General features: G+C 42.1%; 1 protein-coding gene across 3 annotated transcripts in view; it reads right to left on the bottom strand.

Annotated features, from left to right (window-relative positions):
* MAP3K15 (mitogen-activated protein kinase kinase kinase 15) overlaps positions 1–16,744 on the bottom strand; it is a 95,782-nt gene extending 79,038 nt beyond the window's left edge. For all 3 annotated transcript variants that reach the window (XM_074814696.1, XM_074814697.1, XM_074814698.1), the window contains exon 1: positions 16,247–16,744. In XM_074814696.1, the coding sequence (XP_074670797.1) occupies positions 16,247–16,559 (313 nt within the window). In that variant the 5' untranslated portion in view covers positions 16,560–16,744. The remainder of the gene's footprint in view (positions 1–16,246) is intronic.
* Between the last annotated feature and the right edge of the window lie 366 nt (positions 16,745–17,110).

Below are 17,110 nucleotides of genomic sequence, written 5' to 3'. Positions count from 1 at the left end.
TACAAAAATACTTACCCATCACAGATGATTTGAGAAAGATACCTGTTCAATAATTTTCCCTGTTTGTATACTCTTAGTATATTACAAATATTGACATAGATGCTAGACAGCCATAATAAGTAGATGTCTCACATGATACATACTTTTCACTACACCAGGTCATTAAGTATAACATTATTTCCTAAAATTTCTCTGCAAGTTAGAGAGCCTATTAATTCTACAGAATCTGTCATCTCTCTGCCCTATTTAACAGCAGAGAAGAGAAGAAAAGAAACAGTGGAATATATTAAAAACAGGTGCTTCGCACTTGCCTGCTGCACTAGCAGTGTGCCAAGCATCACATGAGACTATTTCCACTGCAATGTTTACTAGAGCTGAGCTAGCCAGTTGAGAGAGCACACAGAAAAAACACTCCAACCCTGAACCTAATTTGAACCTTGCCTGTAGTTTGGGGGGGAAAAATGAGAAAGGTGAACTTTATTTAACTTTTCCTACACCTCTGCACTTCCTACACTGGGTCATAAAAGGCAATGAAAGGGAATGAGGTATCAAAAAAAAAAGATCACTTATGGGATAATCTGGCCTAAGTGAAATTAAGAAGAGTACAAAATTCAACAAGAAAGACTGTCCCTTCCTCCTCAACTGCAGGCAAATCAATTTTTAAGCCAAGGAGGTTTAGATAAGCTCCAAACCTTCAGACATTTATCCAAACTAAACCACTTGAGAGTCACCCATCATTTAATGTTGAATACCTTGGCTGGGGTGCAGAAAAAAACTGCCAAATCTGCACATCTCCAACAGGTCACACACTGGCCAACAACATATATCAAAAACATTTGAAAAAATAAAATTATGCTGAGCTTTATCTTCTCCCCAAAGAAATGTAAGAGATAAGAAAAGAAATAAAAATAAAAGGCATTACAATGGAAAGAAGAAAGATTTCAGTGCGCTCAAGTTCATAAATCTGGGTTAAGACCTTTATTCTTTTCTTTAAGAATTTAAAATATAGCATATGAAGATAAATGAGACTTCCCTACTCTGAATCTCTTATTTTTCCCAAATATTTTTTTTTAAACAAATATCAAGAGACATCTCCATCATTAGCACTGGGAACTTGCACGTACCAAACTGAGGTATCCCACCTCCCAACTAGATTACAGATTTCCTCTTTATGTTGATAGACTCCCAGACTGTCATTTAGGACCCACATAAAAGCACAATAAATTATGCACAGAGAAAATGTTAATTGAGGAAAGGCAATGTTATTAAAGTGCAAATGAAAATAAAGTTTACATAAAGCCACAGCATTTTCTGTGAACCAAGAGACTTGCACTCACATATAGATACAGAATTCTTGATTTAATATTCTGGATGCTGGGCAGATGTGGATTCAATCTGCTATTTTTAACTTTCCTGTAAACAGTACGAGCTTTATATGCCAGCCTAAAAGACTGCATACGCTACTGAAAAAATCCTTATGCACCACTGAACACTGAACACTGTAATTTCCAAAATAAGCAAGTCATAAAAAAATGAGAAAAATCTATTTCAAGGCACTAGGTAGTGATCAAAAAATCTAGAATTTCTGTAGAAGCTGGCCTTTCCAAAGCAAGTCATACCCATTATCTACTTAATCTTTAACTATCCTATAAATACAGTACACATTCCTACTTCCAGCGTGTAGATAGGGACTATTAAGCATGAACACAGCTTGTTTGTTATCACAGCAGATCCACTCTAGATTCCCTTACTTTAACTAAGGTTATAACTAAAAGTAAGATACCCAAAGCTAATCATCACAGGATCTCTGTAGAGTCTGAGGAATATTAGTACTTCCAAATTGTGATTCTTCAGACACGATGAATCATATGAAACTGTGATTTCAAGCCTCTAAACATGGTGTCCAGCATTTATTAAATGCAGTGTAGGGTGGTTCACTTCAAAATATACACACATATAATGTTGTCACAAGATGAATCCCAGCATAGATGCTGACAATATCTCAGTTTAAGTATTTGATGGTGTATTTTTTTCTCTTTTTAATAAATCCTGAGATAGATTAGCTTTTTTCCTGTAAATTTAACTCTACAAGTATTGAGGCTGATTTCTTGCAATGTTCTATTTACCACACAGCTGAATCCACAGCTGAAGTTTTTACACTGCTGTTCAAATCAGCAGTCTATGAGTACTTTAATTGTCCAAAATCCCAAACAGACTTCATGAAATCTCTGGCACTTCTTGATGGAGCATCCCTTTCTACTTATTTTGGGGAAAGACATAGTCAGCTTTCGGGATTATCAGCAAAGAAGAATAAGAACAAAATTAAAAAAGAAAAAAACAGGGTTTCAGAAACAGTGAGCATCTTTATTAATGTGCAAGTTTTTCTACTAAGTATATTTTCCCTTTTGAAGATTTCTGAATTCTGTGCATTGCACCTTCTGCAGAGAGGATGGGTGCCAAGCCATAATACTAAGACAGACTGCTTTACCCCACATTCATGCATATTCACTCTAGGACCACTTCTCTGCATTGCCCCAGTGATCAGAGTGTAGTGTATTATAAGTCACAGATCAGAATTCAGCAGTAAAAAAAAACTATATTAGTTTTATTAGTTATATTAGTCACTCTGAAAATCAGTTTACAACTTTAGACTGGCAGCAAAAGCCAATTGCAAATGATTGGAAGAACTTACAGTCCTATGTCTGTAAATGAGGCTTGAGCCATGGAGCCAGAAGAATGCTGAATTTTATATCACTAGAGTCTATGATGGTTTTACAAGTGAAGTTTCAGATGCTATGAGGAAAAAATAAATACATGAACTACTGCAGTGAAGTTTTCAGATGGCAAGCAGTTTCAAAGAAAAAGTTTTGGAAATTTGTATTATCAGGTCATCCAAACACTGTACAGAGTCCTGAGGCATTTTGATACACATGGGCTATATACCTTCAGCATACATCAGCAGAATCTTCCCATCAGTTCTGATATTGCCTGATTTCACTTGACTAGACTAGCCTTCATGCAAAGATTAAGTTCTCATAATCACAGCAATGGTATTAACTGCGGCAGCTTGTATGTAAAAAATCAGCATCACTGGGGTGCTGTTTGGTAACTGAGTACATCTCATGATTTTCTTATTACCAACCTCAAAGATATGAAAGAAGACAATGTAGTTCCCTGCATTATGCTGCTTCCAAAGAAAGGACATTCACTGAATTCTGCTGGAGAATGCCGGGAGTCAGTGCTCTGACAGCTCGCCATGTAGTTTTGGACCAAGCCAGAAACAAGGGTCTGTGCTTTTACAGCACAGTTCTTATCTGTGGCCAGGCCAGTCACAAGGCTGCCGCTGCACCATTAAAACCATCGTGTTTACTGTGTTCTGGACTGCAGTATGACTATGAGACACCCAGGCTATCAGATGATGTCAAATGCTGTTGGAAGTGGGCATTTACTGCTTCCTCCTTTGGAATTAGAGTTTGACTGCTGTTCACTAGCTAGAATTAAGTATTAGGCTTGCAAGACAAGACTAGATCAGCATATTTTTCAAAGGATTTGTTAAAAGTGTTCAGGGAGTATGACAACAGTGAATATTTTCATGAATAGCAGCATATGCTCCAGAAGAAAGAAGGGATCTGTTTGACATATTGCAGCATTCATTTTTTACGAATCCTTAAAGCTTTATTAGTTTTGATGAATCACAAGTCAAAGTTAGGGTTGAGCAACTACCATAGTCAGAACTGAGGCCCCACAGATTTATTAAACAGACAGGATAGAATAGCAACTGCCACCCCTATCAGGGACTATAAGGTGGAAAGTCAAATTTGAAGTCATTGAAGGAAAAGGGTCAACAGTAAATTGCTAATCTGTACCTTGCAAATGTGTCATGGTGGCAGTATGCAAGAACGTTTAGATTTAAGATCCTAAATTCTGAATATTCATCTTTAAGATTGTCCAAAATACCAAAAGTTAAGGAAATTAACTTGTTATTCTTCTCAGAAGTTGTATTATATCTTCTCAGAGGCAATGATTACTGCAAAACAAGGAATCTGAAGAGGCATTAAAGGGTAAAATAATAATACTACTAATAATAATAATTTTAAAATATTCAAGCTTTCTTTTGTGCCTTGATTGCAAGCCAGAAAGTCAAGGCAGTTTCTGGTTTTCCAGAAACAATATGAAGACTTACTTATTTTTGTTCTATAGTTATTACAATAAACAAAAAGTTAAGTTTATCAACTCGAAAACTTAATTACCATGAAAACAAAAAAATCTATCTCAACCATTTTCAGACTTCCTTTCTTTCTGATTCAGATACTCTCCTCACCTGACAACAAACCATAATTTGTCAGTTATCTTAAGGACCATGAACAGTAGTAGGAAACAGGTACAATGTCTGGCTTTGAGCTTGGTAATCATGTCCTTTTCAAACTGGGTTTGAAAAGACTAAAGCATGTCAAACATCTGTTTACAAAGAAAATATCTGAAACAAATAATCCCACAAAAGACAGAGATGATGCTGATAAAAGCAGACAGTTACTCTGTTAAACAAGATTGTGCACACAGAAGCTCTGCTAAGTAAGGAAGCCTAGTGCCAAACAGTAATGCCATTGTAAACATTAGCTTTTCTCCTGCAAATTTTTATGACTAAGATTAGAGCAGCAGAGATGACTGCTGTAGCACAGTTAGAAAGCAACACACAGATAGAATACAGCCTTGTACTGTTTACATTTACCAATTCCCAACTCCAGTTTCATCTTGTCACTCTCAGAGCAAAGGCAAAACTAACAAGAAATCTCTCCCCTCAACACACACACAAATTAACAGAATTAAAAACCAAAAAATTACATCTTTTTTTCTTTTTTCAACTGCTGTGAGGGAAAGCAACAGGAAGGTTAATGCAGCTAGTCTCACCTGAGTGAAATTGTTATGGGCAGATATTTTTCTGCATTAGACAAAACCTGCAGCCCTTCTGTGACTGCTAATGCAAAGACGCTTGATTCAATACAACTTCTACTGGCTGAGCTAGCTACTAAATATTTGTAACAAATTTAAAGCAGGGGGGGCGGGGAGGAGAGACTATAGCAATCAAGTGCAAATAAGCCACCATCCCAAGTGTAAACAAAGTAACTCGGCTGTTATTTTCCCCACAATCAGTTTCATGAATCTGTAATTCTTTTTTTTTTTTTTTTTTTTTTTTTTTTTTTTTGACAGGCCTGAGGCAGTGGAGTACCACAGCTCAAGGAAAGCACTGCTGACACCAGTAGGAAACTGAAGAATTTTAGGGAAAGCTCATTATCATGCTGATTTACATGGGATTTTGTTTGTTTTCCAGAACTAATGCGTTTTGGGCTTAGACTTCAAAAGCTTTACATATTATGTGAACAACATTTCTCAAATTCTTGAGAGGCCAATGACCATCAGCAGTTGAGCTACAGCTCTGTGCCTGAAGGCATGTTTTCCTAAGCAGGAGAAGAAAAAACATAAACAGCAGAGAGTCTAGACATTTCCTTCCATAACTTGATACAAAATTAAAGAAAAAAGATTATACTGAATGAAGCAGAGTTAAAAAGCACTTCAAGATGATTCTATTTACAACTACCTTTTGCTTCTTACTTTAAAGAGATTTTGAAGAATTTTTAAACTGCTTTAAGCACAAAAGCAGTATATACTACAGTAGACACAAGTATATGCACCCAAGTTCAGCTATGATAAACTAGAGCACTTCCCTTAATATTGGATTTAGCTATATCATCCCAGATCAGCAGAAAGCTAGGGACATAGTCTTAACAGTGTCAGTACTGTTCTGGATTTGTGCCGGTCATCAGAGTCCGTTTCAGTCAATGAAAGATCATGCTTACCAAGGCTGGGATCATGTACTTTCAATGTAGTAAAAGCTGGAGTACATTTTTTGAAGTTGTGAATCATATTTGGCTTTGAGCTCCAAGGCATAACTGTTGTTGAACTACTGACTTAGACCAAAGTTTAAATGCTCAGAAGCTATACCAGCGAATATCTGAAAAGTTTCAGTTCTACCACCCTGAACACCACAGCAGAATCATTTACCTTGTCAGGCTGAATATTACAAAGGATGAAAAAAGCAAGCACAGTTTACCATGACACAGTGATCCAACACTTTTAAGCATCAGAATTCATGTCCCAGCTTTGGGTCCTTGCAGACTACAGTGATGCAGCTTTTCTTCCTGGCATGCCTCTATAGCCACCCCAACCTCCCAGGAAAAGGTGAAGGTACTTGCAACACCCCTGGGAGAAAAAAGACAGGCTGGGTGAAATCATATTGTGGGACACATTTGGCCCATCAGCTGAATTGCACTGACCTCAGCAGAGACCAGAGCTACACTGTTTATAGTGAGCTTGTGCCAGGGAGCAGGATAAAGCAACAGCTGCACTCCCTCTCTTGGCTCAGCCTCAGGCACCCCCATTGCTGTTCAAAGGTAGTCTGAGGCTAAAGCAATTCACATCCATGTTGAAGTGCAAGGCAAACAGAGCCTACCACGTTCACAAATTTCACCTGCAGGTGGCAAACCACGTTGAAGTCCTCCTAAGAAAGACCCTACACCTACCTTGCCTGCCTAATGTAACATCACTGCGGAGTGGAAAGAGGCAGCAGCTAGGCCAAGCAGCACCACTGCTGGGGCTGCTCCTCCATGTGCCTCGAAGTAGCAGTATGCCCCCAGGTATCATCTGAGCACAGGTTTGCAGCCAGTGTGGACAGCCAGTGAGTTTGAGCTTGAGGCCATCTTATAAGTAGAATATCGAGGAAGACAAAAAGTCTGGAGTTCTCACCCAAGTTCTGCACCAGCTCCTTACACATCAGAAGAGCTTTACCTCAAGCTTCTATGGCTGCAAACCAGGAACATTAGGTACTTATTAACTAGAGAGTACATCAACATTTGTTAACATGCAAGTGTAATGTGATGATTAAAAAAGCAATGTATGATTACACAGATAAAAGTAGAACATGATTGCAGAACATAAAATAAGCTACCACATATCTATCATTATTTGCCTATTTTATGGGAGAATGGAAATTAAAGCAATGTAATTAACCCACATAAGCAAATACTTCTTTTTTTTTTTTTTTTAAACTTAATTTTGTGAACTGAGGTCTTATAGAAACAATTCTTAAACCTATGAAGAAAATGCTACACACAGCACAGCAAGACTGAACAAGCATGCAATCACTGCAAAGGAGATGAGTGGCCAGAAACCAAGCTCCCACATAAGCAGCCTCATGTGTCCACCCTGGTTGTCTCAAGCCCATCAGCCTCACATACAGCTTCTTATCTGGAGCTCTTTGATATCAGTAAGAGTCAACTTGAAATGCAACAACGTAGAAACAGAGATCTGTGGGTAGAACCCACATCTGGAAAACGCAGGCCCTCTCTTGACAGAAACGGAGACCTGGTTACCCAGGATATGGAGAAGACTGAGGTACTCAATGACTCCAGTCATATCGCCCAAGTCACAGAAGGCAAAGGCAGGGACTGGGAGAATGTAGAACCGCCCACTGTAGGAGAAGATCAGGTTCAAGACCATCTAAGGAACCCGAAGGTGCACAAGTCCATGGGACCTGATGAGATGCATCCACGGGTCCTGAGGGAACTGGCGGATAAAGTGGCTAAGCCACTATCCATTATATTTGAGAAGTTGTGGCAGTCCGGTGAAGTTCCCACTGACTGGAAAAGGGGAAACATAACCCCCATTTTTAAAAAGGGAAAGAAAGAAGACCTGGGGAACTACAGGCCAGTCAGTCTCACCTCTGTGTCTGCCAGGATCACGAAGCAGATGCTCCGGGAAACCATGCTAGGGCACATGGAAAACAGAGAGGTGACTGGTGACAGCCAACACGGCTTCACTAAGGGCAAATCATGCCTGGCAGATTTGGTGGCCTTCTACAATGGGGTTACAGCATTGATGGATAAGGGAAGAGCAACTGACATCATCTACCCAGACTCGTGCAAGGCTTTGTACACTGTCCTGCACAACATCCTTGTCTCTCAATTGGAGAGACGTGGATTTGATGGATGGACCACTCAGTGCATAAGGAAATAGCTGGATGGCCACACTCAGAGTTGTGGCCAGCATCTCGGTGTCCAAGTGGAGACGGGTGACGAGTGGCATTCCTCAGGAGTGGGTATTGGAACTAGTGCTGTTTAACATCTTTGTTGGCAACACGGACAGTGAGATTGAGTGCACCCTCAGCAAGTTTGCTGATGACAACAAGCTGTGTGGTGCAGTCGACATGCTGGAGGGAAGGGATGGCATCCAGAGGGACCGGGACAGGCTTGAGAGATGCGACCATGCAAACCTCATGAAGTTCAACAAGGCCAAGTGCAAGGTCCTGCACACAGTTCAGGGCAATCCCATGCACAGAGACAGGCTGGGCGATGAGTGGATTGAGAGCAGCCCTGCAGGGAAGGACTTGGGGGTAATAGTGGATGGAAAACTGACTATGAGCCAGCAATGTGCGCTCACAGCCCAGAAAGCCAACAGTATCTTGGGCTGCATCAAGAGAAGTGTGGCCAGCAGGTCGAGGGAGGGGATTCTCCCCCTCCACTCCGCTCTTGTGAGACCCCACCTGGAGTTACTGCATCCAGCTCTGAGGCCCCCAACAGAAGAAGGGCATGGACCAGCTCAAGAAGGTCCAGAGGAGGCCATGAAGATGATCAGGGGCCTGGAGCACCTTTCTTATGAAGACAGGCTGGGAGAGTTGGGGTTGTTCAGCCTGGAGAAGAGAAGGCTCCAGGGAGACGTTATAGAGACCTTCCGGTACTTAAAGGGGGCCTACAGGAAAGATGGGGAGGGACTCTTTATCAGGGAATGTAGTGATAGTACAAGGGATAATAGTTTTAAACTGAAAGAGGGTAGATTTAGATTAGACATAAGGAAGAAATTCTTCACTGTGAGGGTGATGAGGCACTGGAACAGGTTGCCCAGAGAAGCTGTGGCTGCCCCTCCCTGGAAGTGTTCAAGGCCAGGCTGGACGGGGCTTTGAGCAACCTGGTCTAGTGGAAGGTGTCCCTGCCCATGGTAGCGGGGTTGGAACCAGATGATTTTTAAAGTCACTTCCAACCCAAACCATTCTATGATTCTATGATCAACTTGCCAACATCTCATGGTCAAATGGCACAGCAGATTCCCTCATAGTAACTTAGGAATTATATTGAAAAATCTGTTTGTATATCATTCCTAAACAGCAACAACAAAAAAAAAAAAAACGTAACCTTTAGAATTCACTGACTGGTATGCTGTCAGCACTTTGTTTTTCTCCTATCAGCAATCAGAATGAAGAATTCCAGAAAAGTTTCACTTCCCAAAATACATTTAAGCGATATTTAAAAAACAAGATAAAACAAAAAACACCCTAACTGCAGCGTTTTCAAGGGCTGTAAGTGTGATAACAATTAGTCTTTAGATCAAAGGCAGCTCAAGATAGATACAATCATTCATCTCTTCAGAATAACTCTAAATGTTCACATTTTCTACATCATTTGTAATGGCTGTAATGGGCATAAAAGCTTCTGTCAAAGTCTATTTAGTGAGAATCAATAAGACTTTTAATCATATGGTGAAAAAATATTACTTGCAGAGTAAAATAAAACAAAACAGAAACACAAACAATCTGTATTATCTTTAGAGAGAAGATTCTTTCTCGGCTGATTCAACACCTAGAAACACGTGTAGTGTTCCCAGCTACAAAACCCAGTGACGCGGAGTTCACAGTCAGATTCTGGGACGCTTTCTCAGATTTAATGTTTAAGCTCAGGAGGAAAGGCAAGCAAAGAAAATGGAAAGTTGTAGTTTGGGTTGTTTTTTGGTTTTGTTATTGTTGGTTTGTTTCGTGCAAGTAAGTTTCATGCAGAGGAAAGAACAGGAAAAAAGTGCATTCCTATTCTTTTTTCTTTTATCCAAAAGTCATGGCACAGAACCATTTGCATAACCAATGTATGGTTATTTATTTGCATGCTTCTAAGCTTATTCAACTGACAGTAAAGGAGGTAGTTCATAGAACACACGCAAGTTGAACCGAAGTGAAGCCTTTCAGGTTACACACAGAAAAAGCAACAAAGTTAATAGAAAGACATTTTCCACAGGTGACATAAAAAACTATTGTTCTCTACTGTTGAGCAAAAGCATGCAAACCTCTGAACACAAATAAGCATTTCTGCAAGAAGACTTCATGTTGGAAATAGACCCCAACTAGTATCATTAAAGCAAAATACACCTCTTGAATGTAATGCACGTCTCAGCACCTGAGATGTATCATACCATAGTAACATATAGACTTGATGGATTGAATCAGGCTTGCTACTGTCACTTAAAACTCACCTCACACAATTGGATATAAAAGGATTACAATACTGGTATATTACAGGGTCTTGTTATCAAAATATTTAGTTCAATGGCACACAATGCAGAGCTTTGCTGGACACACCTGTAGTCACACAAGGTGTGCAGTACCATGCAGAGATAAAAGATGGGGTCCCCAATAGCTCTGCTGTAGTATTAAAGCAGCACAATATCCAACCTAGGCAGCCTTAGCCTCTCAGCCACCACCTTCCCCTTCTGAAGATGGTTGGTTTGCTTCTCTTCACGTTTCTGTATTCTGTGGTGTATGCATCTCCTGAGATTTAAAGCAAATACACCCCTAGCCATTGAGACCATTGCAGGGGAAAAGAAAGAAAAATATTAAATGTTCCTCAGGAAAACAGCAAAGCCTGCCCGCTGAGGTAAGCATCAGAGAGCTAACCCTTAACCCCTTCCCCACTGTTCATTGTCACACCCAGGGGCAAAGATAAATTGCAGTAGGAAGGTTTGTTGAAGTTTATTTAAGAAGTTATTGCCCTCAGCTGTCATTTTCACCTTCCTGTCAGAGATTACAATGCCTGGAGCAGAGTCTGCAAGACAAGCATGTGCCTCGAGCTCAGCTCTGCTAGTTACGATGCCGTGTACTAGCTTAAACTAGTGACAAATGTTTACCATACCCTGACATACTAGCCTTTGGGCTGAAGAAGTTGAAGCATCCCTGCCAATTCTGAAGTGAGGACACTGGCCTTCAGAGGGCAGAGGGCTTCAGGGCAAGCAGCTCTGTACAGGCAACGATGATTCCTTCATGGTGTAACATGCTCCCTCCCTGGAATTGTTCAAGGCCAGGCTAGACGGGGCTTTGAGAAACCTGATCTAGTGGAAGGTGTCCCTGCCCATGGCAGGGGGGTTGGAACTAAATGATCTTTAAGGTCCCTTCCAACCCAAACCATTCTATTAAGAAAAAGAAATTCAGGGACAAGAAATTAGGGTTATGTTGAATGGTTCAACTATGGTACAGAAGTAGGTAGGACCCATGTTTCAGTCTCCATCTGGGCCCCCTCCCAAGTCTGGGAGGCTCTGAGTGACAGTGGGGCTGCAGAGACATTTATCAGATAAGGTATTTTGGGTCTGCCTTATCATGCAGGATGTTGATTGGAGAAGTCCATACATAGCAAAACAACAGAAACAGTCTTCAAAATATTCCACTACACTCACATATGAACTGACATAGTTTCCTGGATTGTCAGAGGAATACTCATTTTTCTCAGGCAAACTTTTAGCTTTATTCCTCAGTACTCCAGTCTCTCTAGCTTGTCTTTCAGTCAACCTTCATCCTGCCAACTTCAGTGACTGCAGTCATCTCTAAATGCTGTGGTCAAATGGTCAAAGAAATATTCCAAGCCTCAAAACAGATTGCTGTACATCCCTCATGAGGTAAAAGGATGATCAACTACAGAAACAGGATTTCACAGAACCAAAACGGGAACATCCAAAACTCATACAACTATAGAGGCCACTCCTTCACTTAACACTGTAGCCAAATACTGTGGCACTTCAGGCAATAAGCCTTGATAAAGTTTCAGGTAGACAAGTAAAAGCTGCATCTCCTTCTATCTAGCATCACCCTTTCATAGGTACAGGTCAGACATTTAAGTTTGACATCATGTTTGCTTTCTTAGTACATCGAGAACAGAAAGATTCTCCGCAGCTATGGTAAGAGCACAAAGAGGCTGAATCACTCAACCTGTAACGTCACTGACCAAGGCCATGCTCACCTTTTCACTATGTCTCTTAAGCTGCTTATGATGCACTACAGTGCCTGTAGTTTGATTTCCTGCATGGGATAATTCTGAAGAATTTTAAAAATCCCCAGTTAACTCCTAGGCTCACTGTTGCTGTGTAAAATTGCTTTACTTTATGCAAAAAAGCTTCACACTAATGCCTAGGATCTGTGGCTTTCAGTCTAAAAATATTGCCTCTCTTTCCTCCCAGAAATACAGTCAATACATGTGAGCATCTTTGTTGCTTCTCTGTTAGGTAGATACCATCACCAACTTCTGCATAACATACATTACTTTGTTGATAGCTTGTTTCTAGCACAGACTGAGCCAAGAGACCTCATCTCTCTGTTATCAAACCCTTATTTCACAATTAGTTCTAAGTGTGCTCTTGGAAATGCTGCAGTTCCCCTTTAGCAAAGCATCTTAGAAAGTTTAGTGATTTCTTAAGATGAAGGTCATTCTGCATTATCCGCTGGTCTGCAATAACTAACTAAAGGCATAAGTCACACTTCCATTCATGATAAGATTTCAAATGATGGAGTCAGGAATGAGTACACTCAAGGAGAAAAGAGACGTCATACTCTTATTATGGAATACAGGTGGTTTTGCAGCACTCTTCTCAGCGGTTTTCTGAAAAATCATCTAATCTGCCTGCAGACAGGAAAAAGAGGTTCCTGTCAATCTTTTTCTTTGCACTCTGTCCTTAAATTTTGCTGCTTTTGTCATCAAAGGTACCAATTCCAAGAATCACTGTATTATAGATTTATACTAAATAAGATAGATAAGCTTGCTTGGGGGTGGGTTGGGGGGTGTCTTATGACTTTAAGTAAACAGCTACAATTTCAGGTAGAGTGGGGAAAAAGGGAAAATGGATAGCACTTTTAACAAAGACCCCATGTTACTATCCACAATGAGATGGACCTCACTTTAAGCATTAGTAGATACTTACTGGTTAAGGTTCCAACCAGTAAACCAAGAGATGGCTACAGGCAGGCATCTTTTAAAGAATTCTCACTCTCATAATAGAGCAAGAGGAACTGCTTCTCAAGGTTCTGCCCATGGTGTACAGAAAGTAAATATACATTATAATAGATATCTTCAGTCTGGGAAACATCTGCTCAATATCTTACACAGGCAGTAATAAAACTTCTTTAGATCTTTTCTTTTTAGAAGTAAACACACAGTAATTTCCTAACATAGAAGGTTCATCATGAGCCATAGGATTGCTCGTATTAAAACTCATTAATGTTGTTCTTGGTTAAGAACTGAATAGATGCCAACCATCCCAATATTCTGGAAAAAGAATATGGCAACAATGAACTGTAACTATAAAATATAGAAATTAAAAAGGACCGATTTTTCAAAGATTAAAGAAATTGCAGGGTAGCGAATTAAGAATGTTGCATGTATATGAACAATTATCAGATTCAGCATTTTTGGATAATGGCTTGATAGGTATTCAAAAACATGAGGAAGGGAGAAGCCATCAATAAACAACACAGAGCAAGAAAACAAGATGGGTGTTAACAAAAGTTCTCAGGAAACAATGACAGATCATTGTATACAAAATGAGGGCTGAAAGAGGTGGCACATTAAAATCCATGGTAATGAAAATCCAATAAGAAATTTAGGTCTACTGCTAGCTGATACCAGAGAGATAAATAAAAAAAATAATAAAAAAAAAAAAGTGAAAAGTGCAATGGATACTTTTTGTCCCTTTGCAGAAGGAAGCAAGAAGATACAATTACTCCATATGACACTGTTAAAGGAACCAGAAATTTCCCCATCACTAGCATGTAGTAGGAGGAAATGAAGCAGCAAGTACTAAGATAAAGACACTTCGCCTCAATGTGCCAGCATTAGATTTCAGAAGTTTAAAGGTTCTGACTGAGGATTTCTCTGAACATCAATTTTAGACCTACCACAGGAATTGGGAAAACTCCAAAGGATGGGGCAAATGTCATTACAGCCTGACTATTTTTAAAAAAGATAAAAGGGAACTACAGAGGTGTTCAGTTAAAAAAGAGACAGTAACTGGAGCAATACAAGAATTAAAAAGCTATTAAAAATGTTGATGCTAGAAGAGCTACTTACTAAAATATTAAAACAACAGAAGAGCAACATAAATACCTCATTAAAATAACTGTTTATACTTAACAGCATTTTTTTTTTTTTTTTAATTAAGGATGCTTGCATTGTCAGGGTAACATTGCAGTTCAGGCAGTTAATTTGAGATGCCTAACAATGAATTAATGCTAAAATACTACTAACACATTCAGCATGGTTTTCAAAAAAGTATATACAGACAAATAAATGTCTCTGCTTTTTGACAGTTTGCAGGTCTGGTTGATAAAAGTGACTCATGCTAATACAATTAAGTTTCTCTTAATACAGGTAACTTATCATTAAAGGATGCTTTGACCAAAAAGTGCCAAATAAAGGCATACATTACAGATTAAAAAGTTATTCCCCTGGCTGATCTCAAAATGTTGCTACTGGAAAGAAATCCACACAAAGACTATTTTGAACAGTCTCCTTTGTAACAATTCCTGGTTCAAAATTATTCAATAAGCTTTTAATGGATACTAAAAATTATATAAAGCATGTGCTGGACATAAGAATGTTGCAGAAGTATCCAAGGCATTTTACTATTACAAAGTGATATTAATCACTGATAAAATTATCTTGGTCCTACAAGATGACCTGAATGCAAAAGTTTGCAAAGGTAGGCCACATTCCAGACAAGAGGCACTCACTCCAGAATGCAGCAACTTAACATTTTAAATAACTGTCTCAAGCTCTCAGTACAATGCAGAGCAGGTGTGTGCATAATAATAGGACTATTAGTAGAAATGGAAATAACTTTGCATTGATGAGTACACTATTATGCTTACCCTCAGAAGGGTTACAAAAATACTGGGGATACACAAAGAAATTGCTAGTTCATGGTTGTGCACTAATACACACAAAGAATATATTTATTACACACTTGTCAACCTTGCTAGCAGAGATGTAACAAAATCCCCTGACTGGGAAGTTAAAAAAACCAACAACAACAAAGGATGTGAGCTTCCTCAATATTTGGGTGACTTATCAGGGGATGAAATGGACTCATCATCATATGAGAATTTAAAATAAGACTAAACTTTTAAGAAGCATTCTTTAACACATCTCATGAGCAAAACAAAGTTCTTCTTGTGAAAGATGGACTAAACATGGACTTAACAGTACTTTCTATCTTTGGAGCCTGTGAATCCCCCAGTTTCCTAATGCCAGCATATGAGAAAAAGTATGTCTGTGTGTCTGCAACGTGTCCACATACTCACCTTGATTAGTTTTAATATCTACTGACCCGGGGGCTTCCTCTGCTTGCTCAAAAACCTCACAATTCTCTGCCATAGTGCTAAACCAGGTGTTTTTTGAGTGGAAAAGGTACAGCAGCTTTCTTTAGAACCATCGGACACCAGTCACCAGCTTGAACTTGGACAGGACCGCAATACTCATAAGTCTTCCCCCTCAGGGCACACTTCTAACTCCCTTGCTCTGAGCAATGCCGGATCACTCTGTTGCTGGCTACATGCAAGCCAGTTTCCCTGTTCAGGTCTGGAGTTAGAGCAGTGAACGTGAAGTATCTGGCCAAGCCAGACCAGAGGTTTCTGGCTGGCCTGTCTTCATGCTATGTCTCGCTCTAAGCTCCCAACCTGGCTGGGAGCTGGAAGAGGGTTCTTAGTAAAACACTCTAGCAAGAGTTTTGCTACTCCTTAATGCTTGGTTGGTACCGTAGAACCCACAGTCCTGCTGGGTAACACACCGTGGTGACTGCAAGAGCTGGCATAAGGGCCTGAATTTTCTCTCACACCTCCTCCATGTGCGGGATGCTCCTGAAGACCAGGCTCTTGCTCCCATTACCCGAGGTTCCCCTCACAGCCATTTTCCTGTCTCCACATCCCTTCTCAAGACTCCCCTCGCAGTCTCACTTTAGTCCCGTTCCCCCTCCTCTCTGGCCACATCGGTCACACCTTCACCGACCCTTCCCCACCTGGGCCCGCCGTGACCCCACACACCCCGGGAAGGTGGCGCCGGGCGGGGGCGAGCATGAGCCCCCTCCCCGCCGCCCCGCCTCAGCCCAGCCCGCTCACCCGCGTCGTAGAAGGTGTCCAGCACCGCCGTCTCCCCGAAGTCCAGCTCCCCGAAGTTGACCGTGCCGAGCTGGGCCCCCTCGACCTCGCAGGCCCGCAGCAGGCACTGCCGTGCCCCGGCCTCGGGGCTCCGCGCCCCGGCGCCCGCCTTGGGAGGGTCATTCAGCACGTACACGGCCCGCAGGCAGCGCGGCCGGGGGGCTGCCGCGCCGACCTCCGCCGCCTCCTCGGCCGGGCCGGCGGCCGGCAGCTCCGGCTCCGCGGAGGGGTGCGTCGGCTCCGCCGCCGCGCTGCCGCCCGCGGGGCTCTCCATAGCGGCGTCGAGGGCCGAAGGGAGCGGGTGGCTGCCGGCAGGTGCTCAGGCGGGGCCGCGTCCCATCGCCAACAATCGGGCAAACTCCGGCGGCGCAGGGTGAGGCGGCTCCCACTCCCGTCGCCTCCGCGGCTGGGTGCTGCGGCCGGGCGGCACCGCTCCTCGGCCGGCGGGCGGGCACGGGGGCGAGGTGAGGGCGGCCGCCGCGGAGCGGAGCGCAGCGCCGCCCTCCCCGGACGGGACGGGACGGGACGGGACAGCCCGGCTTCCCCGCCCTCGTTGGCACAGCCGGACGGCTCTGCCGTGCCTTCCCGGGACAAACACTCCGCTTCCCTCCGCGACCGAAGCGGTGCCGGGCGGGAGGTAGCACCGTCGGGGCGCCTCGTTTATCCCTTCCCTCCCCCGCCCCTCGCCGTGCGAGCGGTGCCTCCGCGCGCCGCCCGCTGCGCGGCCCGTCCTGCCGCGGCGGCTGCTGCCATTCCCGCGGTGGCACCGTGCGCCCCACGCGGGTCCCCCCGGGGTTACAGGGGGGAGGTTACGGCGAGCAGGGT

This window comes from Strix aluco, chromosome 2 (assembly GCF_031877795.1).
Source record: "Strix aluco isolate bStrAlu1 chromosome 2, bStrAlu1.hap1, whole genome shotgun sequence".
Classification (NCBI taxonomy): Eukaryota; Metazoa; Chordata; class Aves; order Strigiformes; family Strigidae; genus Strix; species Strix aluco.
The sequence above is the reverse complement of the archived record's forward strand: the minus strand, read 5'-3'. Positions and strand labels throughout refer to the sequence as shown.